The sequence below is a fragment of the Chlamydotis macqueenii genome, chromosome 13 (assembly GCF_036417535.1).
Source record: "Chlamydotis macqueenii isolate bChlMac1 chromosome 13, bChlMac1.mat, whole genome shotgun sequence".
In the NCBI taxonomy this organism is placed as follows: Eukaryota; Metazoa; Chordata; class Aves; order Otidiformes; family Otididae; genus Chlamydotis; species Chlamydotis macqueenii.
Window position 1 is genome coordinate 10,928,200 of NC_141568.1, and position 22,965 is coordinate 10,951,164.

General features: G+C 37.9%; 1 protein-coding gene across 1 annotated transcript in view; it reads left to right on the plus strand.

Moving 5' to 3' along the window:
* PEPD (peptidase D) overlaps positions 1-22,965 on the plus strand; it is a 136,235-nt gene that overhangs the window by 11,187 nt on the left and 102,083 nt on the right. The window contains exons 4-7 of the mRNA XM_086758222.1: positions 8,774-8,837; positions 10,838-10,885; positions 12,548-12,609; positions 19,245-19,289. Coding sequence (XP_086614348.1) covers positions 8,774-8,837; positions 10,838-10,885; positions 12,548-12,609; positions 19,245-19,289 — 219 coding nt within the window. The remainder of the gene's footprint in view (positions 1-8,773; positions 8,838-10,837; positions 10,886-12,547; positions 12,610-19,244; positions 19,290-22,965) is intronic.

The following is a 22,965-nucleotide window of genomic DNA, read 5'->3' on the forward strand; positions in this document are numbered from 1 at the left end:
CAACAATAGTAGTTTGTGTCTGTCCGTTGATGGCAGCATACGCATTTAGCTGTATGCACAAGTTGGTGATATAGTAAGTGCGAAAGTGCTTCTTTTTCTTCTCCTTTTCTTGGTTCGGGTGTAGTGAGAAATAGATCCAGCACTAAGTAAATCTACTTGACAATGCTGCACCAGAGCTTTTCAATATCCTGATGTGGCTTCAAACCACAGCATGAGAAAGTTAAGTCTTTCCTGTGCATGTCTCGTGCCTGTGGTATTGGTAACCCTCCCTAGGCATTTCTTATTTTATATTTTATTTAATGCACTAGCAGGAGTGTCGAGTTCAGTGGTATAAGCTCCTGATAACATTTTGAAATATTAGAGAATCCAAGTTTTTTTTTGATCAGGTGTGCCATGTGTTTTTCCTCCAAGGACTGGGCTGCTGCTGGTAGGAAGGTAAGCTGCAGCAAAAGAAGTTCCCGTGGGGATTTTCCAGCAGTGCTCCACAAGGCTCTGCCCAGTGTGAGTGCGGAGCACTCTGCTTATTGTTGGCCTGGATTTGACAAGGCACTTCAGTGAAAAAACCCTCAAGTGAAATGCCTACAGTGGTGCCTCTGTTCTTGCACTTCTAAAATTCCATGTTCTCAGCTCTTGCTTTTAACTATTTCCTTTAGATTTTGTATTCCCTATGACCTGTGCCGTGTCTGGCTGTACACGCAGGAAGGACTCTCTTTAAGAGTGTTGCCTGTATTGAGAAACATACAAAGAAGAAAAACCAAACCCAACTGTTTTGTTAAAATAGGGTAGGGGAAAGTGTAATCAATATTAGTGTTTCTTAAGAGCTAAATCTGAGAAAAAAACAGGCAGATTTTGGTTTACTTGTTGTGTACTTGCTAGAGCTCTGGGTTTCAAGAGTGTGTGGCCTTGACCAGGTATTTCTTTGTCTTATAGGGGCAATGTGGCATAGTGGATCAGGCACTGTTTGCAAGGGTACATTCTGCCTTTTCTTAGTGCCTAATGAGTTGTGGCAGGTTCCTTTAATTTCTGTATGGCTTATGTTTTTATACAAGTTGGAAAATGGGAATATTGTCATCCCCTTCTTAAAGGTGTTCAGGTCATCTTAATGCTGCTGTGAACATCAGTACTGTCTCCTTTCGTGCTATTACCGATTAATATGGGAGCTATGGGACGTGCTGCACACATTCCAGAGCTTGCTGTAGTGCTTTTATGTGTAGGACATAAAATATTGCTCGTTTTCTGCCCAATATAGGCATTTTTCCAAAGTAAAAGCAGAACATGTGCTATTGACAGATTCATTATGTAACTTTCTCAGTTAAGAAGCATGAATTGAGATGAGTGTTTGAGTGGAACACTGTTATTATGTAGTGACTTAGAAATTATACTTAACCTTCTTAACCATTGTAATTCTTTTTGTGCTCTTCTTTTTGGGAAGAGAGCTTGCTAATGAGTATTTGTCAGCAAGTCTTACGCTACAAGGAATCTTTCAAGGATTTCAGTATATCAACATTTCCTTTGTTACAGTTTTTTCTGTACTAGTATAGAGCCCTTCCCTCCAAGGAAGAATTTTATTTGCAGAGAAAAATAAAGCAAAGATTATCAATTGCAAGTTTTCTGTGTTTTGGGGTTTTTTTTTGATAGCTCTTGATATTATCCTCTTAATGTCTAATTGAGGCACTGCCTCTTAAGGTAGAATTTATAGAAAGACTAAAGAACTTTTCCTCTTTTGGGAATGCCTGTGGTAGGAATAGCTGAGCGGGAGCAGTGAGACTGTGTATTTGAAGTAGATGAAATAGGTAGTTCAGAGCTTGGTTTTTAATAGGAAGAACCATGAGAGTCTCCTCAGTACTTTATTTCTGATTTCGTAAGTCCAACGGTCTGTATGTTGCTCATAGTTATTTTGCTTCTGCATAATCTTCAGTTTCAGTTCAGTTTCTTTTAAATTCTCTTATTTTCTCAAAATCCGTCTTAGTCTGAACTGTATCAAAAGGAGCAAGGAGTCTGAGTTTACATGTATGCAGGTATTTCTGTCTTTCAAAGGAGAAAACAAATCTAGAGAAATGTGGAAAGGGAGTAACATTAAGGTAGTCAAAGCATTGCTGGAGGCTGCCTGTGATACCAGCGAGCCCATTAGTACTGTTTTGTTTTAAATCCAGCTTGATGCCTTTTAATCTTCTTGTTTGAGATAGTGAAATTCCTTTTGGATCTATAGGTGATTGCATTTTTTTGGACGAAGTCAGGAACATCTGCTGGTATCTTCTAAAGCCTCCTGTGTTGTTCTTTCTAGCAGTTCTCAACACCCTCTTGTTTGGTTAATGCTTTGCCATCTGTTAACTTGGTGATATTGTACTGAGGAGTGAGTTTATTGGTGAATCTCTGACTGTTAAAACATTGCTTTTGTATCCCTTTTCCTTGTTCAGCTCTACATGCTTTGCTGATGTATTTCTATTCATATGCTTTAATTTTTGTCAAGGTTCTTGTTCTTCGTATGCAGTCTCATTGAAACTTTTACTCTGCTTTAAGCTCTTTCTAGAAAGGCCTGAGAAATCAGTTGTTGACTGTGTGGAACTTGAATTGCTGAAGACTGTGCTTGTTCAATTTACTCCTTGTTGCGTGTGTTTTCTCTCATGTAAGTGAGGGAAAATGTGGTATAACTCATGCAGTGACCTGCTGGCAATAAATGTATGCATGCCGCAGTGCCAATACAGGCACTGCTTGCAAGCTAATGTAGGCATTTACTTTGCTTAGTAGAGACTATTTGCTCAAGACAAAGTGAATTTGCCATAAAGTGATGGTTTGTATCCGTTAATGTGAAAGTTAGGCTGGAATGGAGGAAACAATACTATTGTGTCCTTGTAAAGCGGCAGACTTTACCGTGAAGTTTGCTAGTTTTAGCTTTTCTGTCTTGCTACATCAAGAATCTTCCTTTTATGATTTTGTGATATGAGCTTGGACAGTTTTTCATGCATTTTAGGCAGTAATACTTGTAGAACCTTTTAAGAGAGCACTGTACCGTGAACATTATTGTGTAGGAACCCTTTTTGCTTTAGACTTAGTAATGAATAATGTCTTTGATATTTGCCTATTCTATTATTGTTCCAACTATGTTAATTCTTAACTTTTTTACTGCTTGTGAGAACATCACCTTCTGGTAACTGCCGGGAGCTGCAGATCTGGAAGTCAGTAAGTAGTGGACAAGACTTGTGGAGAGAGTATTTAGTATGGCATGTCTTGCTTGTGTCAGTACTTACTGTTTTCTTCCCTGACATACTAAGAGATCTTCAAAATGGTGGTTGACTTTCATTTAGAGATTCTTGCTGATCTTTTTAAAAACTACATTAAATTAATGCTGATAGGTTGGGTTTTTTTTGTTGGTTTTTTTTTTTTTTTGCTAAAGCCACATTCAGTCCTGAGAAATGGCAGGTGATTCTCATTATCTGGCCCTAATATATGTTCATTGATAGTATGTGTGGTCAGACAGCCTGGAATACTGCTTTGTTGTCTGTGCCATGTGGTGTTAACTTAGTATTTCCTTTTGCAGGAGAATGGTTACCTGATGTTGGAGCTTATGTTATGATACACCTATTGCTTTCTTTTGTGTGTAACAGTGCAATAAGGCACCCTTCTTTCAGAATAGCTTCAAAACCCAAAGAGTTAGTACAGCATGAAAGAGAAAGCAAAGCTGGCAGTTACAATTCAAACAGCTTCTGCTAGATGGAAATAGTGCAACTGCTATTTTTGCGTTGTTATTGAGGTAGATGTTCAATAAAATATTTTCATTCTGTATTTGAGAGAAACAAAAAATATGGGAAGCATGACAAAGTGATGGCGATGAACTGGTTTCTATTCCAACGGTAAACCTAGAGAAAGTTAAGTAGCTCCTAAAGGTCATATTTTTATCCAGATGTTGTAAAAGAGCTGACCAAGGGCTTCTCCAGGCTGCTGTGGGAATTTGAGTAGGGAAGAGAGAGAGGATGCTGTTAGCAAAATCTAACAGCAGGATGTATGACAGTATCAGATGTCTGAAAATCAAAGCATCTAGAAATCAAACTAACCCATGAAATACATGTGCATATTCTGATCTCTCCTGGCTTTTATAATCTGTGAATCGCTTGTAGATACATTAGGAAATGTTAGGTATGTAACAGTGGCACTGACATTAAGACAGCCCTATGGAGGGACCTTGCAATTCAGTGGGATTTTTTTTAGACTGAGTGTCTGTTAGCGGTCTGGTGCAGAACTGGCTGGTGCAGTGAATGGTGTGGCTTCTTGGTGTTAACAGGGTACAAAAAGCTAAAGCTTTTTGATTAATCTGTGTTGTGGGGAGGGAGGAATCTTCTGCAACTTTTAGAGGAGACAATTCGGTCAACTTGCCACACTTCAGGAGGGTTGGGACCTCCTGCTGTTTACTTGCTCTGCTAAAGGTGCTCATTAAAAAATGCAGATACAAAACAACCAGTAGGAAAAAGTTGTTGTATATATTGAAGATTGTCTGGAAGAATGTTTAGATGCAAATGAAAACATATAGGTATGAATGTATATCAGCAAATAGGTTGCAAGTATATTAGCAGTTGCCTTAAGATGTGTTTCTTTCAGGAGTAGTTATCAGCTGTTAAAAAATTCTGTTCACAGTTTTTCTTTGGCATTTGTGATTTTGATCCATCTCATTTGTACTTCTCTCCTGAATGCAGTTTTGAAAACTAGAACACTCTTTTATTGTGTTGGTATTATGAGACTCTTGCTCTAGAGTCCTTTAGAATAGGAAGAAATGTTGCTTAATGGAATTTTTATGGTATTGTCAAATTTGTACAAGTCTCTTAAGATCTGCTGTTATGAATTCTTGTGCAATGTGATGAAAAACAGCTTTAAAATTGTTTTAGACAATGAGACCAAATTTTTATTGGATTTAAAGTGGAAACACAACATGGTTCATAAAATATTTTTAAAAATTGAGGTTTGAATTTTGTCCAACTATATAAAAGATTCATATATATATGAATTGGTGTATTTATAGGTAGACTGTCAGAGCTGTTCATCTTACTGATGGGTAAACAGAGGAGTCAGTATTCCATTCCTGTTTGAAGGATCACACTGAAGTGGAGCCGGTCGTAGTACTGTAGTCCATCAAAGTTGGTGGCAGAATCTGCACTAGCGTGGTTAGGTTGTGATTTGTAAAGAATCTTGGTTTTTCAACAAGCTGTCTTGTGCCACTGTGAATTTAGTTAAACCAAATGGGAAAGTTTATTCTGAACTTGTAAGTTTTCACTAAGCTGATTGCCTGACTGGGATTCCTGGTTACTAGTTTCTAATATTACGCTCCCTTCCTCTTTTGCCTGTGATTTTCATGTTTGATTGATGTGTAAGAGAAGTGAGGTATAGCTGACATGGGGTATTACTTTACTGTCTAACTTAACGTTACACACTGTGTTTTTGTAGTGAAAGTATTGCTGCTTCTCTTTATCTTCTTTTTCCCATTGCTACCTCAGTAGAATTTTGTTTTTAATAAAGCTATCTCTTGTTATGATTGGAAGGTGGATCTTCAATATTTGATACTTTAATGAAACCTTAGCTCTTAAAACGAGACAATGCGTCAGAATTTGAATCTTCTGTTAAAAATGTAGCTTTACATCTTTAGACCGTTTTCACTGTTTCCCAATTGCTACGAAAATCTCGAGAGTGAGAAATCAAGTAGGTGAACTAGAATGGGTAGAAGAACATGGAAGAGGGAAGAGTTAACATAGGAAGCATCAGCAGGATGTAAGCAGCTTTTATGTTTAACCCCAAATAACTCAAGCGTTCTCACTAGACTGGAAATTGAGATGAATTGTAAGTGGTGAACTAGAGACAGTCTCTTGTTTAAGGAATCCTTTGGTGACAAAGAGTGAGGACTATATTATTGTAAATAAATGAAAGTGCTGGAATTTTACCTTTTCTTTCTAATGGCCATAAACTAGGAGATGCCAGATTTTTGCCTAGCCACTTGGGCATGCATACTTGGGCACGATGCAGTTCCAGGAGTTTGGAGTTGCTTATTTCTGTTGCAAGATAGAATGATGACTCCTACTATTCTGGAAGCTAACTATTGACATTTTTAATGAACACTGATGTTTGCTTGGTTGGAGATATAAAAATATACAGAAATTGTATTAGGCCTTTTTAGGGCTGAAATGCATTTTTTGTAGATTTTTGCTAATTTATATTGCCAAGGAATCTAAAAATTTTTGCACGTTCCACCCCTCCCCTCCAAAAAGCCTGTAAAAATTAGGCCATTGCTTCTGTTCACATCTGTTTACAAAAGGTTGGTTCTGGTGTTTTTTTTGATAGGTGAGAAGATACATGATTCAATAATATCTAAGACCGTATCTTCCACTTGGGTAGTCCTTCTAATTAATTTATGACTTGCTGTAGGTTTTTTTTTGCCTGTAGTCTCTGCAGTGATTAATCAGAATTTTGAAACTGGCAGCCCATAGCAGCATTACAAAAGACAAAGCCAAACCTAAAAATTGTAACCAATTAACTTTTATTCTACCTGCCCGAGAGTCGTTTGCAGAAGGAAGTACTCCTCATCTCTGTCAAGTATCAAACATACTTGAAATTATCGTAACTGAATGTGACCTCTGACTTTCATGACACCAGTGAGCATTCTGTGGAAGGTGCCGTTCTGTGTAACAGAGATGGTCAGTGCTAGGCTTCAGCCTGTTTTGCATTTAAATTGGATAAAAGTGAATGCTGAGCCCTGTATCTGTAAGGAACTCTGCCCTGGTACATTTTTATAGTAGCTGTGGTCTTGGTGCATAATAATCTTTCATAAATCCCCACTAAACCTGGAATAAAATTGATGAGACTGGCGAGAATATGAGAAGGTCTCAGTGAGGATCATCTTTGCTCCTCTTTCTCCCTGAACTTTTGTCTTCTATACTGCTTTTCTATATGTGACAGCACAGAATTTTTCCACTCTAATGTCGACTTCCGTGTATACTTTTTCCTTCCACCTGTATGGTTCTGCAAGAGGGTAGGTCTTTGCAGAAATCTTCAGTGGGAGAGATGGCTTCATCACTGAAGCATCATGGCTCCTGTGGGAAGAGTAGGAGATGGTAATTTGTGGGAAGTGTATGTGAAATTATTTTACCATCTAGTCAGAGATGGTAAACGGCTGAAGAAAAGAAGTAAGCCAGAGCCTTGAGTGCTTCAGAGAGGTGCTGAGAAGTCTGGCTCTCTACTTCATGCTAAAAGTCTTGCCAACTTCAGAGCAAAGTAGAAAGGACAAGACCAGCAAGGAGTTACACATCTGGGAAATGTGGCAGCTTATCGTTAGGTGCGATCGAGTCAAAAGTGTCTGGAAGATGACCTAGTTTAATAACTGAGAGAGAGGATGGAGGTTTGTGGGAAGCTGCTATTTTCTTTCTCTCAAAGTAAATAAAAAATTCTCAGCCTTGAAAGGATGATGAGCTACTTTTGTTCCTCAAGAGTGATAGTGTACGGAAGAAGAGTTGTTGGAGGGATTACAGCTGGAATGGAATCAATAATGGATTAATACTAACTATAACCAAAGAATTAAATTAGCAGCAGTGTGCTGTAGACTACACAATTACAGGAGACAACTAACAAAAAAAAAGTGGAAAAATAGCTTGTGAAAAGACAGAAGTTTTCTTATTGGTGTGTTGGAAAATGAGACCTGTTCTTACTTAAAGAGCATTAAATGAGGTGAATAAAATCTAGCACGTTTGTGGACATACTTTTAAGAAATACTTACTTGACAAGAAACAGTTCTTCAGTTCAAACAAGGCAGCTAATTGCAAATAGTGCTTTGGAGGTATTGCTCTAAAGAGCACATATTACCATAAATTACCATTGGCCATAAATTAGCTGGTTTTACAGTTGGGATTCTTCTGATACCAGATGAATTGGTTGAAACTGCGAAAGAGAACTAAATCAGAAAATGCTAAATCTGTTTGTGATGTTTCTGGAATATTAAAGTACTTGAATGTGTGAGGAATGAAGGAGGGGAAAAGGAGATGCCTGTAGGAGAAACAGAGTATGCACAAGTTGGATGTAAGGGAACTATAAAATATGGTATAGGAAGATAAAAGGATATATTGCGTTTTTAAAAAATTATATGTGAAATTAGCAAAGGAGAGAAGATAAATTATAATTGCTTTGAAATCTCCAACAGTGACGGGAAGAGTCCACAAAAGGAGCATTGCAAAAGGGAACATAAAATGAGATATTTTTGTGTTACTTGTGAGGAGTACTTTCATAGATAAATAAACTTTTTAAAAAATCTGTAATTTACTACTTCAGTACACCATAAACATTTTCATGCCTTGTGTTCACATCAAAGGGATTACTAGGGTAGAAACTAAATGTTTTGTTCATTCTTTGAGTGTAACACAGGGCAAACTGGTCTTTTGCTATTTCCACATCCTTCCGACATCTGGTGAGTGGAAAGCTGTATACAAATGACATGGGAAAAATCTTTAAGAAAACTGTTTTGTGTAGAGTGAATGGGAAAAAAAAAAACCCCTTTAATTTGGGAGGAGACCATCAGATCTAATAATGAAGCATGGACTGGATTAAAGCACACTGACTTTTGTAGCAGTGACAACTTTCTCTGTAATCTCCTATTTTGAGAAATGGAGTTGAGGGTAAGAATATGAAAATATTCCTCATATCTGATTCTATTCTTGTGATAGTAGATGACAGTATTTCTTTGTCTGTGGCCTTATTAAATGAACAGTAAAGCTAAACCCAAATTTTTTTTTGCTATTTTCCAAAGGATTCATCCTCCTGAATTCTTCAAGAAAAAATATGCTGTAGATGAAGTCCACTATGTGAATGAGGTGAGTTGTCTGTGTGTCTGAATATTTTTCTGTGAATACAAAATCAATATGTGGCAGTGATTTTGCTTAATCTTAGTCCTCTGCTTATCTGGATGTCTCCTGACTTGGTGGGACCTTCCCCCTGCCCAGTTACTGGAAAATGTTCTTCATTCTTATAAGCACTTGCAATTTTTTTTTTTTTTAAACTGCCATTTTGAGGTGGACACTAAGGTTGTAATCTAAAGAGTCTCATAAACATGTTCTGTGCATTATGAGACCTGTTAGTCTGTCTTTATCCAAAAGAAACATGTTGCTAAACACATTTTTTGCCGTGCCTTGGAGATTTGAGAAGATTGCTGTCAGGGAGGTTGAGTGTCCTAGCTCTGACTTAGGAGCGAGCCTATATTTATTTTATGCCTCCAAAGAGCTGTGAGGAAAGGCTGCCTGCCTTACCCTTAGTTTGTGTCAAATCATTCCAATATTTGAATTAGCAAATTTATTCATATTTTTAAATGTATGTGTGACTTGCTTAGTTAGGTTTCTTATTTAATTTCTGAGCAGATGTTTGTGTACTTATGCACCTGACTAGTTATCTTTTCTTTGGTAAGAAGGCTCAGCAGGGTGAGGGCAATATTCCTGCCAAGCTCTGTGCGTAATTTTCATGGAGAGTAACTTGAAAAGGAGGACTCTTATACTTCTGTCCCTGCAGAGCACCAACTCTGACTCACTAGACCAAAAATTTTGCTCTTATCAACTGTGAGGATGTTTCATTTCATTTTCATAATGAGTTCAGCTATGAAGTGAAGTTTGATCCTGTATTTCAGTAGTTGGGGGTGGAGATGTTGCTTTTTGACACAAGTTGGAGTTGTTAAGAGTGCAGATACTCCAGTGCTTGTCTGCCAGACAGTGAAATTTGCAAGTGGAATTACATGTTTTATTTTTAAAAATCATATTTATTTTGAGTCACTTTCCATCAACAAATGCCTTTATTGCAGTTCTGTTCTTTGCTTCCTTACTGCTTAAAACCTCACTGATGGGGGGAAAAGAGCTCTTTATATGCACCAGTAAATTGTCCCCCCCTAAAGACTGTTTTCCACTTGAACTATGTGGGTTGAAGTTAGAAGCTGTTGAAGCTTGCAACAAAACTGTTCAGTTTTCAAAGATTCTGTTACAACTTTTTCCAAGGAATTGGTTTTCCATCATTAGGACACTGGGGGCCTTATTTACAGGGTAGTTTTATGTCAACAAATGACCAACCTGTGTGAGCGTGTAATCCTGATACTTCATGGGGAGGGGAAAAAAAAAAAAGTAATGTGGAATTGGTATTTTTACACCTCACTGCCATATGCTTTCTTTTGTTAATATTATTAGTGTGCTGTTAAGCTGATTTAAAGTTGATAGAGCTGTGCTCCATGGAATTACATCATCTGTTCATTGCCTCAAGGAATGTGTAATTCAGTGCTCACCTCTCTGCAGCTGCTCTGAAAGCCCAGTTCTCTACAAGCCCAATGATTTTGTTCTCAGTTTGTAAATGTTTGGAAGATACTGAAGGAGCCTAGTAGAAGTACCAGTCAATTAAAGATTGCCAGTGAGAATAACAGTGAACATTCATTCCGAAGTGTTTAGCACATTGTAACAAGGTAATATAAATGCAGGTGTGTTTTATATGCAGCATTGGGGATATAGAGCACCCTGTTGTTCCTTATTTCTGTGTGACATTACAGCTTTTTGGCTCTTATTTCCTCTGTCTTCCAAATGATGACAATAGCCTTCAGATTAAGTTATAGTTGGCATTTATGTCTTTAAAGGACACCACCAACTTAAGCACGGGTGTTTCTGTCTAAATACTCTTGTTGCAAGTATCAGGTAGTACTACAATATCTGAAAGATATCAAGACAAGCATTTTTTTGTCTTTGCAGCTTGTTTACTTTATGTACTGCAAATGTTGATGAAATTGTTGTCAATGTGATTATGAGGAAGAAAAAAAGAAAAATAACAGCAATCTAAAATTTGTTTTTAGATATCCAGTGTCTTGGCTTCGAAGAAACCTGCCGTGCTCCTTACTTTGGTGAGTCAGATTATTCTGAAGAATAACTACCCATTTACTTCAATGAGGAGATCAGTTTATTTGGTGCTTCTTTGCACTGTCATTCTCTATCTTTTCCTTCCCATCTTTGCCAAATTTGAAGGCACTTGTGTATAGTCATCTAGTCTTCTGGCTCCTCCATGATCTCAAGATTTGTAACCTCTGGCATTCCAGTCTGTATTCTCTCTGCCAAAAGCTTTATCTGTGTTCTGTTAAAACACGACAAGCCTATCTAACATCAACCGTGCTATCCTCCAGCCTACGTACAATAACTCCATTTTTCTCTTCTACTGCTCTGGTCATGTCATGATTGTGTTTGAGCCTTTCTGTCGGAATTCCACAAGGATTCAGGGAATACTTTTTTCACCAATGAGTGGGTTGGTAAGAATACCTTCTGGAAGGAGGGCGTGGTCATCACGCACCTGCCAAGTATTTTGAGTGGTGCTTGCTTATTTCTCTGGAAGGGGGATGAATGAATGGGTGTAAAGCCTGCAAGTTTCTTCTTCCCTATAACCTCTCCCCCAGCTTCTTTCCTCGACAGATGTTTTGTGAACCTCTCACTATTAACAGTATCTTATTTCTTGTCTCCCATCTATATAAGAAATGATATGCTGACTCTGAGCTTTCCCTTACAGCAAATGTAGTGGAAGCTCCTGGATTTCTTGTTTTCCCGTGATAGTTGTCAGACAGAAATCTTACAAAAGTCCCTCCTTAAGCTGTCACATGACATAAGATCTGATTTCTTTATCCATTAAGAACAGAGGGCCTAAATAGTTTTCAGTCTTTCTTCCACTTATGTTTGCATACCCAGACACATACACATATAAAAGATGACTCTATGGCTTTTCTCATGTTCTTTAAGAGAAATGAATGGGAAAGGGAATATTTTACCATCTTGTGCTTCTTACCATTCATTTCTGCATATTGAGTTGTTGATTACTTGTCACTCTGTGAGCATCCTGTTGTAATCAGGAATTTTCACCTAATTTCTGGCTGAGAGATGCTTTCACATTCCTCCCACTGCCATGAAGAAGTATACAGAGAAGGGAAGAGCACTTCCCTTCCCATTGTCTGGATGGAAACTTGGTTCTCTCCTCCTATGATCTCACTCCAGATACAGAACTCAGATGCTGCTCCACAGGGTTTCCCAGGCATGTGTCAGAAGTTTTCACTCGCTGTGTAGCAGCCAAAATACTCTTGCTTATGCTACTTGCTTGAATGGAAAGCTGTAGGGGAGTGGCATGCGGATTTAAATAGTAAGCATTGCCAAGGCAGTGTGTAATATTTTATTTTAAAATTAAAGTACTTTAGAAGAAACCTTGCCCATTGGTTATTCTCTGGCCATTTATTATTATATAGGTCTCCTAGCTCCCTCTCAAGATGTAAGGGCATTAGAAATCAAAGCTTGCCATTTTACTAAGCAGCTAGTTCATCCTAATTTGAGTTCTACGCTGGTCTCCTATGAAATGAGTAATTTCTTACATTGGTCTGCATTTGAACAAACTGTGTGTGTTTATTAATAATGATTCAAGTAAACATGAGTTTTCCTAAATACTTACTGCAAGTGGGTTCTCTCCATGATTTAAATTTTAAATACTTATGTTTGGCTCAGAATCATGGTCCTTTTAATCTTTTCCCTCCCAGCGTGGTGTTAATACTGATAGCGGAAATGTCTGCAAAGAAGCTTCATTTGAGGGAATCAGCCAGTAAGTGACAAGGCTTTTTTATAACTTAATTGTTGCATAATTATGTTGAATTAATTTTATATTTCATATTCAATGATGTTTTTTCCAAATGACAGCATACTGAATGGCAGATCAAATGTATTGGTATTTCTTTGGAAATAATATGTTTGACCTGTTTCTAATGACTTGAAATACAGTGGTGGGTCTTTTTGAAGTCTCTTTTGCATCTAAGGTCATCAAATGTTTCTCTTTTTCTGTGTTTGCTTTAAGTATCTAAAAGCAGACAGACTCATCCCCTTACCTCCATTTTCACTTTTGAGATTGGAATATTTGGTTCAGATTTCACAAAAATGAGTCTTTAACGATAGCTTGTTTCTCTTAGTGACTTCCTTGTATGGTGCTAAGGTAGATATTAGGGATTCTGGTATGCAAAGTCTTCTGGAAAGTTGTTGCGTTACAGGCGTAAAATAAAAGATCACATTTCTGCTTAGATGCGATCTTTTAGTGTCCCTTGATGTTGCCTTTTTATGAAGTTTGGCTACTAGTGGGGTGAAAATGTCCTCCTGCATGCAGCATTTTGAAAAGGCAGTAAATAAAAATACATCACATCCTGCTCTGGGATGTGAGGATGATGACCTCAACTTTGAATGAAATACAACTGTCTGTACTGTTATGATATCCTAAAATGAGATCATTTTCTGTTTTAGCTCAAGTGGATGGCAAAAAAGAAACAAAGCCTCCCATTTAAAAGCCTGTTAAAAAAGTAAACACTCATGCTGAGGCTTTTTTTAATGATCCTTGACTCCCAGTCACTCACTGTGTTTTTCTCCACGCACGTTTGTTGACAGCTTATTAATTATGTGGTTATGATCATAATGCACAGAATTTTCTGCACATCTCGACACTCATTTGTGTAGTCCGAGAGCTTGCTTTCTGCTGGAATTATCTTTTCTCTGTGTCATGTGAACTGAAATCTTGAATCTAATTCCATAATTGCTTTGTTCTCCCCTCTCCAACCTAAACAGAAATGTAATGATTCTGTCAGGGATATTGGGGACCAAGGTGACAGACATTTAGACATCTTTTGCTGCCCAATGAGTTAAATAGAAACTATTCCAGAATATAAGCAAGCTGTTTTTAATTAATATTTGGTGTCCTCTGCTGTTACAGCAGTACGATGTTGTTTTGCTTTGACCAAGTAGATGCTCAGTTATCTTACACTCTCTAGGTATAGGTGGACTCCATAAGCTGTGTGGCACGATACCTCCAGTTTTATCTGAGACACCTGCACATGAAACATAAATAGTTATTGACTCCAGGAGTAATTTGTTGTGAGAATGATATAGAAAGGTCTGTTTGAAGTACCAAAGAGCCTGTGTTTTTCCCTCTGAAATTCACTGAACACTGTAGAGTTTAATTAGTAACACGTTCTGTTACTAGTCAACATTAAGGTAGGAAGCCACTCCATTTAGCACTTGATTTGAGATTTTAATAGCATGTCTCCTGCAACACTTAAAGGGATTAATAATATTTTATCGCTGGCTTCCTGGTTTGTGGTAAACATGCTGTTGGTGTGCTCCGGGAGGAGTGCTTCCATTCTTTAGGGGTGATTTCGTGCTGTTTAGCAGGTACTTTTCTTTTGAGACCTGGGATATGCTCTTCCCTCTCCACCCCTAGGCACAGTTGTTCATTTTGCTGCATTTGACAGATCTGGTTGATGTCTTCCCCTCCTGTGCTTGTGGTACGGAAGAGCATGAATTGATTTTGTTGTTGGGTGTGCTGAGATCCACTCCCCTCTTCTGACAGATACCATGCCCTCAAACCACTTGTCATTCCAGCCTTCCCTTGATCTCTCAAACTCCTGCTTCTGTCTTCTCCAGGGCTGTCACATCTCCCATGAGATTGTGCTTGGTCTGCGTGCTGGTGGTAGGCATGCGGAGAGTGAACACTGCTAATTGAGGAGGGGAGCTTCCTTTTAAGTTTTACTCTCCTCAGATTTTTGTAATTGCATATAAATCAGCCCATTTTGTATTTATTTTTGATACAGACCCAAACCAACTTCAGCATTCCTGCTTTCCTGCTTCTCCACCTCTCCCATATCAGGTCTTTCTTTTATGGAAATGCATATATTTTGAATGTACTGATTTCTTCTGAGAGGACTAAAACCACGGAATTTGTACCAAGCAATGCGTTCCTTCAAACCGCCCCTGCCCTCTGCTCCTCTGGGCTCTGCCCTAGCTATGATGCTGTATTTTATTCCTGAGTTTTTGTTTGTTTCCATTTTCTGGCTACCTGACCAAGGTGTATTTGCTTGCTAGGGCCCTTTTGTGTTCCTCCTGCTCCCGTTTGTCTTTTTTTTTCTCCTGGATTGTGCCCCAGTGCACGTTGTTTGTGTTTGGTTGATGTGTTGTTTTTGTTTTTTTTTGTGATGGGTAATAATAGAAATAATGTATCATTTCCTGAAAAAGCAGAATCTTACTCTCTTTGCAGGCTGTTGCTCTGCTCCTGTCAGAAGCTGCCTTTCTTTTTCTTGCCTGAATAATGTTGCTTCCCTGCCTTACTTTTTTTGAACCTTTTGAACAACTTCTGAAACATAATTACCTAAACTGTTTGACTAATTTTTCCACTGTAATAAATAGTCACTTGAGACAAAATGACTACTGTGGTCGTGGGTTATTTCTATGCTCACCCCGAAGATCATCCCCTAAGCTATTTTTGTCCTGCTAGCAATGATCAAGCTTGATTTTATGCTGGTAATAGAGTCCATAATAGTGAATTCTGTCATGCTTTCCATTCCTTTATCTATAGCATGCTCATAGAGGAAAGTATCTTGTACTAAAAAAAAGCTTGTATGTTGCTGCAGTCTGTGAAAATGGAGAGTGGTGGTACTAGAGAAGTCTCCCTGCTCAGCGGTGGGTGGTACTGTCGTTCAGTGGGGCAGGAGATCGGGACCGTTTGCTGGTGGTGATCCTGGTAACTCTGCTCAGGTCAGCTTTGTTCACAGCTGTTAGAAATCCTACAGAAATTGTTTGCTCTTACTTACTTCAGATGGCTGAAGTGTAGAAGGCAGATTTCTAAAGTAGTTCTAATGCATTGTTTTATAGAAACAGGTATTTCTGTTTGCTGATAAAGGCTAATTCAGGGGTTTTTTTTTCCTAATCCGTTGACCCATTTTTCATACTGGAAAATATGCAGGATTTTTAAAAATCTAATCATGTGGTGGTTATGTAGCACTTGTAAAAATACTTTGAGATTATGTGACTCACCATACAGAAAATTGCTTTTGAACCTGTATGGATAAACGGTAATGTGCCGTATACTTTAAAAGGCTGTTGAATAAACCTTTGCTAACTGTGTTGGGGTTGTTTTTTTTTTTTTTCCATCCTCAGAATCTATTGATGTAAATGATGGACAGTTTAAGCAGTTGTAGCTAATGTTTAAAGTTTTTTTGTGAATTCCTTTCCCTCAAAACTGCACTTGCTGAGTCTTCCCTATTGCATAGCAAAGAGACAGACTCTTTGTGTGGAAAAAGAGTAGAAAATTCCAACATTGTATCTGAACGTGTTTTAGATTTTTATCACTGTATAGACACAAAGTTCATTAAACTGACAAAAAAAGGGTCTCATTAAACGTTGTTATTATACAGGAGGTGTAGATTTCGAGCTTTTTTTTAAGCTAATGAAATTGTCTCGCATGTTAAAGGACAACTGAGTATGAAATCAATTTGGACATGCCCTTCAGTGTAGTATTTCTTAGTTCTGTGTTGATTAAATGGGAGCATTAATATGTTGCAGATTGCAACTGTAGCAAAATGTCAATCTGTTTTCTTCCTGGAGACCACCTATCTCATCATCTAAGTATTGTCAATTTGCAAATTGCAGGAAAATATAGAATTGGATTGCTCTGCATGATCCCCTTAACATTAGGGCAGTACATGGTTTTTGAGTTGTTTATTGTCCAGCAGGATCAAAAGTTTACTGGGAGGACAAGGTAGGAGGATCTTATGTAGGACTTTGTGGACAAATTATGGGAATTAAACACCATGTGTGTACATCACCACACTCTTGGTGATGACAAGCTCTTCCCCTTGAGCTTGTTATTTAACCAGTAACTTTTAGGATGTGGTTTGTTTAGCTGCTTTATTGGTAACTAAAGTGAAGCGTAATTTGAGTCATTAGCTTTCAGAAGTCTAGCTGTCGTAAGTAGGTGGCCCTGTGGCCACTCGCATAGGACCCACAGCTATCATGAGCTAAGTGGAATTGAGACAGTTCAATCCTTAATCATTCACTTCCTTGAAAAAGTTACGTACAATAGATCAGATTCTCTTCCAAATCTGAATTCGTACTGTGTCCCAGAGGTCTAAGATCTTGTTTTATACTTGACATTATATCAGAAAGTCTGTCTTTCAGATGAGAGATAAAACTGCTCTTCAGCTGATGACCTTCTGCCTCTGCTCCACCCAACCCCAGCATCCTCTTGTTTCAGTCCTACTGCTTTCTGCCTCTTAGCTTCCCCAATTGACAGTAACCAGAATTTTAAGGAGCTGCCACATAGTAGGTGGTCCCAGCCAGTAAGTAATACTTGCATTTCTGGCAACACAGAGGTGGTTCAAGAACAGCCTTTAGGGCCATGAAAGGTAAAATCCAGGGACTGTGACAGAGATGGTGCCTCTTGTGGCTGAAATAACTTTTCTAAAAGAGCAATTATAATTGTACAATCCTCCCTCCCTCTTTTTTTTTTTTTTTTATTAAATGCTCAAGTGAGAGACAATCTTCTGTTGTGAGGTTCATAGTTCTACTGTTTGACTCATTTGATTTGCTTGTGGTTTCATCTGTTTGTGCTTGTGGTTAAAGTGAGCATATTAGGTTCTTGCGAGAAGAGATGTGAATTTTCAGAGTCTAAGTCAGCTGCCTTCTGTACCTGCCCTTCCCTGCCCTGTATTTTCTTTTGTTACTTCATAATAACTGTGGTTTATACTTGTCTTATTTGCATAGAGCTGGTGTTGGAGCTTTCTGCAGAGCTGCACTGTCTCCTTACACTGATCTGTTTTCTGTCTGACGTACGGATGATAATTATTGAAAGCTCACGTCTGTTGTTGCAGCTGCAGCTTAATTCTTCTGTGTCTTGGTTTTCTGTGGTGGTGTCAGCTGGTATGCTTTCCAGCCAAACAGGGAGCTCAGGCTTTTTGATTTTTAGAATTTTTTTTTACTGTATCATTCATATATTTTCTTCTATATAAATTTGTGTTTAGCTGGCTCTTCCGTTCCAGAATGATTTCTGTGTACATGTACTTAAATAATAGTTGTTGGGACGGTGATGATCAAATTTTTCTCTGGTTTTATGAGACTTACGATGCATTGCTCTGTGACTTGTAGCTTTTTGTACTGTGTTGCTTTTCCAGTGGTTTCTAATTAATACCCTTAATACTGAATACAGCTTGTCCTTGTTGAATGTTTTGATAAGTTTTTTTTTCTATCTTGGAGTAGGAGCACAAAACTATTAACCTTCACCTTGTTAGGATTTTATAAGCATATGTTTTTGAAAAAAGAGAAACATGGGGTTTTTTTTTTTCTATCTGAGGATGCAGGAAGACTCTGGTACAATTAGAAGTGACTTCTAAATAATTTTTAAAATTGGATTTGTGCTTCAGTTGATCCCTTCTGAGGTATAAAAAATGGTTAATAACCTGGAATAGATTTAATTTTTTCTTAAAAAAAAATGTCAGAAAATGAATTGTTACCTTACAACAGTCTTCTGAAGATGTGTTGGGACCCTTGGAGCATTTTAATTCTATTAAGAGCTAACAGTCCAGAGTCAGACAAAAATATCTTTGATGCAGAACACTCCTTAGGCATTTAGATTGTAAGTAAAAAAAACCCTTGAACAATGCTTGAAAATCCATTTGTGTTCCACTTAATTACTCAGCTTCTTACTTGACTGGCCACTGTAATATTATTGTCTAGAGAGCCTTAAAATAGTTCCAAGAATACATGAATTGCTAATGTAGAAAATAAACAGAAAAATAGTTAAGTGTCTGAGGCCAAGGTGAGATGGAAGCTTTTGCTTTGCTGCTTCTGTAGGCTGGAAAAAACAAGGAGAGGTTGTTTTCCTTTTCACAGTTCTCTGAGCAAGCTTGTTTATCACATGCCAGGGTCTCTGCACATAAAAACTGGAAGGCGCAAAACAACGGGTGAAATTAGTAATTCACTGTTTAATTTCACTGAAGGGTGTTCGAGGAGCAAAGTTAAAATCACAGAGCAGTTTGGAAGGGACTGCTGGAGTCTGATCTGGTCCAGCCCACACTGATAGCAGTGAATTGATAACTTAACATATTATGCTTGTCAAAAGAAATTTAATAAACATGTCTTGAACGTACTGTTAGTCTGGTTTCTGCATATTCTTAAAATTATGTATCTAATTAGTCTCATCTGTTTCAAAATTAAATACTTGCACAGTGATGATGTGTGTGCATTCTCTTCACTGAGATCTATACTGATCTATACTGAATTGCAATACAATATATGCTTTCACAAGTTTTCACATCCCTTAGAGAAGACACAGTTTAAAAAAAAAAACAGCAACAAACTAATATGTAGTCTCTGCTGTTGTGTGTCTGGGTGGTTTTTAATATTTGTATGTTTTTTTTGTTTTTGTAGGTTTAATGTGAACAACAAAATCCTTCATCCTGAAATTGCAGAGTGGTAAGTAGCGTAACATCTTTCTCTGAGTGGTGTGGAACGTGCTTATATCCTGTACCATTGCTTCAGAGAGTTTCCCTCAGCAGAAGCCACCTGCTTTGCTATCTGAGTTTTAATTTTAAGCTGACTTCACATTATGAGGTGGAAATACTGTACAAAAGTAAAAAGAGGGTTAGGTGACAGCATGGAAAAGTGAAGTATTTATGGAACATTTCTTAGACATAGTGTCTGGATATACATTTTCATAAAATGTGTTAGGAGTTAAGTCACATTTTTGTAAATGTGAATTTGTATGAATAGGAAAAGAATTGAGGATAATTCATATTCTAGCAATGAAAATCAAAGGTAGATGAAAACCGTCTGAATAGGTAATATTTAATAAGGTGTAATTACTTCTCTAGGTTTTATTTTAACAGCATTAATTTTGTTGAATTATTATTCATGCAACTATACTATGTAATTCTAAGGGGAATGTGCTGTATCCTATCTAGAATAGACAAAATTAGAGAGTGTGACTAAGTGTATTAGTAGCTTGCAAAGCTGCTACGTTTTACCAGTTTTCCTCTTTTGGACAGCACCGCTGACTTTGTCCTCAGGATTGTTCCATAACTGCGGCTTTCTAGTTTTCCATTTAGGAAATTAACTGAAGAAACAACATAATGGATTTTGTTAACGAATTAGGTTTTTATCTAAGCTTTTGGAGTGTATTAATCTAGAAATAAGGAAGCAAATCCTTGGTTAAGACAGATAAGCTCAAAATCTTAAAATACAAACAGTGAAGTGTATGCTCTGACTGCCACTGTTGTAGCATATTGTATTATATGCTGCTACATATTATTCTTTTTAATATTATTAAAACATATGCTGAGAACAATCTTCTGCTGTCTTCATCTATATCTAATTGCCAGCTTGAAAGCTGTGGAGATGTTTTTTGGACATCAATGCAATTTCAGAACATGTAGAATTTTTAATAGGTCACATTTCTGTTGCTACAGCCATTTTTCATTGCTTGGCATGACATAAAAAGTTGTAAAAGGAAAGTGGGAAGTGGGGAAACTTTACTTAGAGATTGTTACATCATTGAGTCGTGGATGAACCTGGAGATGTGTAGTAGTAGGACTCCTTGCTTGCAAATTCTGCTGGTGACTGTAAGGGCAATGTGGGTGTTTTGTAACACAGAAAGCTCAGTGTACCACTTTTTAAATGCTGCCTATTCTGTCCTTCTAGAATTTGGAAATTTCCTTTTTCAAAACAATGAATTCATCTTATAGAATTGATTTCTGGATTTAAGAATTGGTGCAGCCTTTGAGATGCAAAGTCCTGAGTAATGTAATCAGGACACAAGCTTGGAAATTGGTATGTAGGGATGTGCTTTTCAGATGCAGAAATTAAACACAATTAGGTAAAGAAGGAGCTCAGCAAAGCCTGGGGGTTTTTGAAATATCATTAGTGTTTAATTAGACAAGCCCCTGTGATTACATATATTGATAGGGAAGATCTAGAAATGTTCACACATGCTCTGAGACCCCTGATGCCATGCTATGTTGCTTACAAAAATAACAGAAAGGGTAAGTTAAGTCAGAAGTTCTTCATAAAGTTGTATTTTCTTGCAGAGGTGGTTGCTCCTGGGTTCTAGCTAGTTAGTTTGGTGTAGGCATGGAGTTTGGGGTTTGTTTTTTTTTTGTTTAAGACATTGGGAAGCTTGAGCCTCTGACACTTAATTATCGTGTGCCCAGCAGCCAGAGCAGAGTTCTCCGAGTGACCTGACGAGCTGTTTGAGGGGTGGAGGAGAGAGCTACACCTTTAACCTGACAGTGCCGGTTTTGTGCTTCTCTTGTTTGCCCGCTTATTTGTACTCTTGTTAGCAGAGAAAGACAAGGGGTGAGAAGAGGGGACCTGAAGAGGGCCTGGTCTGACTCCAAGCTTTGATCTGTAGATACAGCAGCACTACAGGGAGAGAGATGACAGTTTTAGCTGCGGAAGGCTTTGGATTGGGGCTACAAGCTTGTTCCTAAGTTAGCTTTCATTCTGATTTCATCCACCTTACCAAGATGTCACCTGATGAGCTTTCCTCCTTTGTGATTTGGGTTAATGGGGGTTAAATCTTCTTCAGGAAGCTCAGAGATGGACAAACATGAGGTCGGTGCCCTGAGGTTGTATGGAGATAGATGGAGCATGGAGGCAGTAGAAGGGCAGCACTGGGAGCTGTTGGTTTTGGTATAGACAGATTCTCTTCTGTGAATTGTGAGTGCAGCCTGGAATTCTGATTTTGTCCTCCTTGTGATCTCACGGGGGGGAGATGCTTAGTATGGACCTTCTCTCGACCAGATTTGTATTCAAAAGTGTTTTAAAAGATTTTGTCGAGTTTGGTGGCTTTCATTTTAAGTCAGAGGTACGCTAAAGACCATTGTTAGGATTTAGTGTCTGGTGAAAGTAATAGGTGACTGACAGGCTGTGTGTATTAAAATTTCCTAAAGTAGAAATTTCCTTGTAATGTCAAGTTATTGCCCAAGAGACTTTCTTTGGAAAGCAATAACGTTTTTAGAATTAAGAGTATTTTTCTTTTAGGAAGATGAATTTTTTGGGGGTTATATTCTAGGGTATGAAATTGCTTCATTTGAATCGTATGCTTGCATGGATGCATATGATTTCAAATTCAGCAAGCTCTGAGCTGCTGTTTAATACTTGTCAGAAAAACTCCAATCTATACCATGCTGTCAAAACTGCCAGCAAGAGGTGAAATGGCTGAGTGTTCTGAACCAGCCGGGGAGAACTGTGAGCTACAAAAGGAACCGCTAGTATTATACAGTCTTCTAATAGAGTGCAGAGGAAATGGTTCAATACTGACAAGGGGCAAAGTGCTTGTGATTAAGAATCTGTTGCCTCCCTTGCTTATTCATCCTTTTTCAAGATCTCAACATTTTCTGACTTGCTATGAAACTTAAGGAGAAAACAAAAAGAACTTGACCTTAGAGTCAATTTCAGCAGTTTGCAGAGGGTATTTTCACTGTTTATTTTTCTAAATTGAGTGAGTGTGTTTTCAAACACATGTAAACAATTTCATTTTAAATTTCAGAGCTCCCATTTCAAATTCGAGACTGAATCTATACATTAAGTATTGATTTCACTGTTTTGAAAAGAAAATATCATTTAACAAAAGACAAACTCTGAACCTGTCCAAATTATCCCCTAGTAATCAGAAGGAAATTTTTCTAGACCAGCTCTTAGCTAAATGACCTTTTGTTACTTTAGTGTACCAATGTCTGCCTATCATAATCATGGCGGTGCTAGAAGATAAACATTTATCAATCAATGTACAGCTCATTTTGTGTGGTATGTACTGTATACTCCTGTAACCTCAATGAAAATGGGGTTTGATAGTTATGTGTGGAAGTTCTCCTATACTCTGTATTTTGCATTACTTTGATGGATAGCTATAATTGTTTTTTCAGGGAAAGTGATCCGTGTGTTAACGACCTAAAGCTGGGCATAAGCTTTTTGTGGTTTTTTGTTTGTTTATTTATATTGTAAATCTCTTAACATCTTTTTGAACTGTTCCAAGATGAACTCCAGTGTTTGGTGTTCATGCGGCTGTCTTTCAGAATTGTATTGTAATGTGTCTCCTTTGCATGTGTGCATTAATATGTTTACTGGGTTTGATGCTAATTCAACTAGCAAG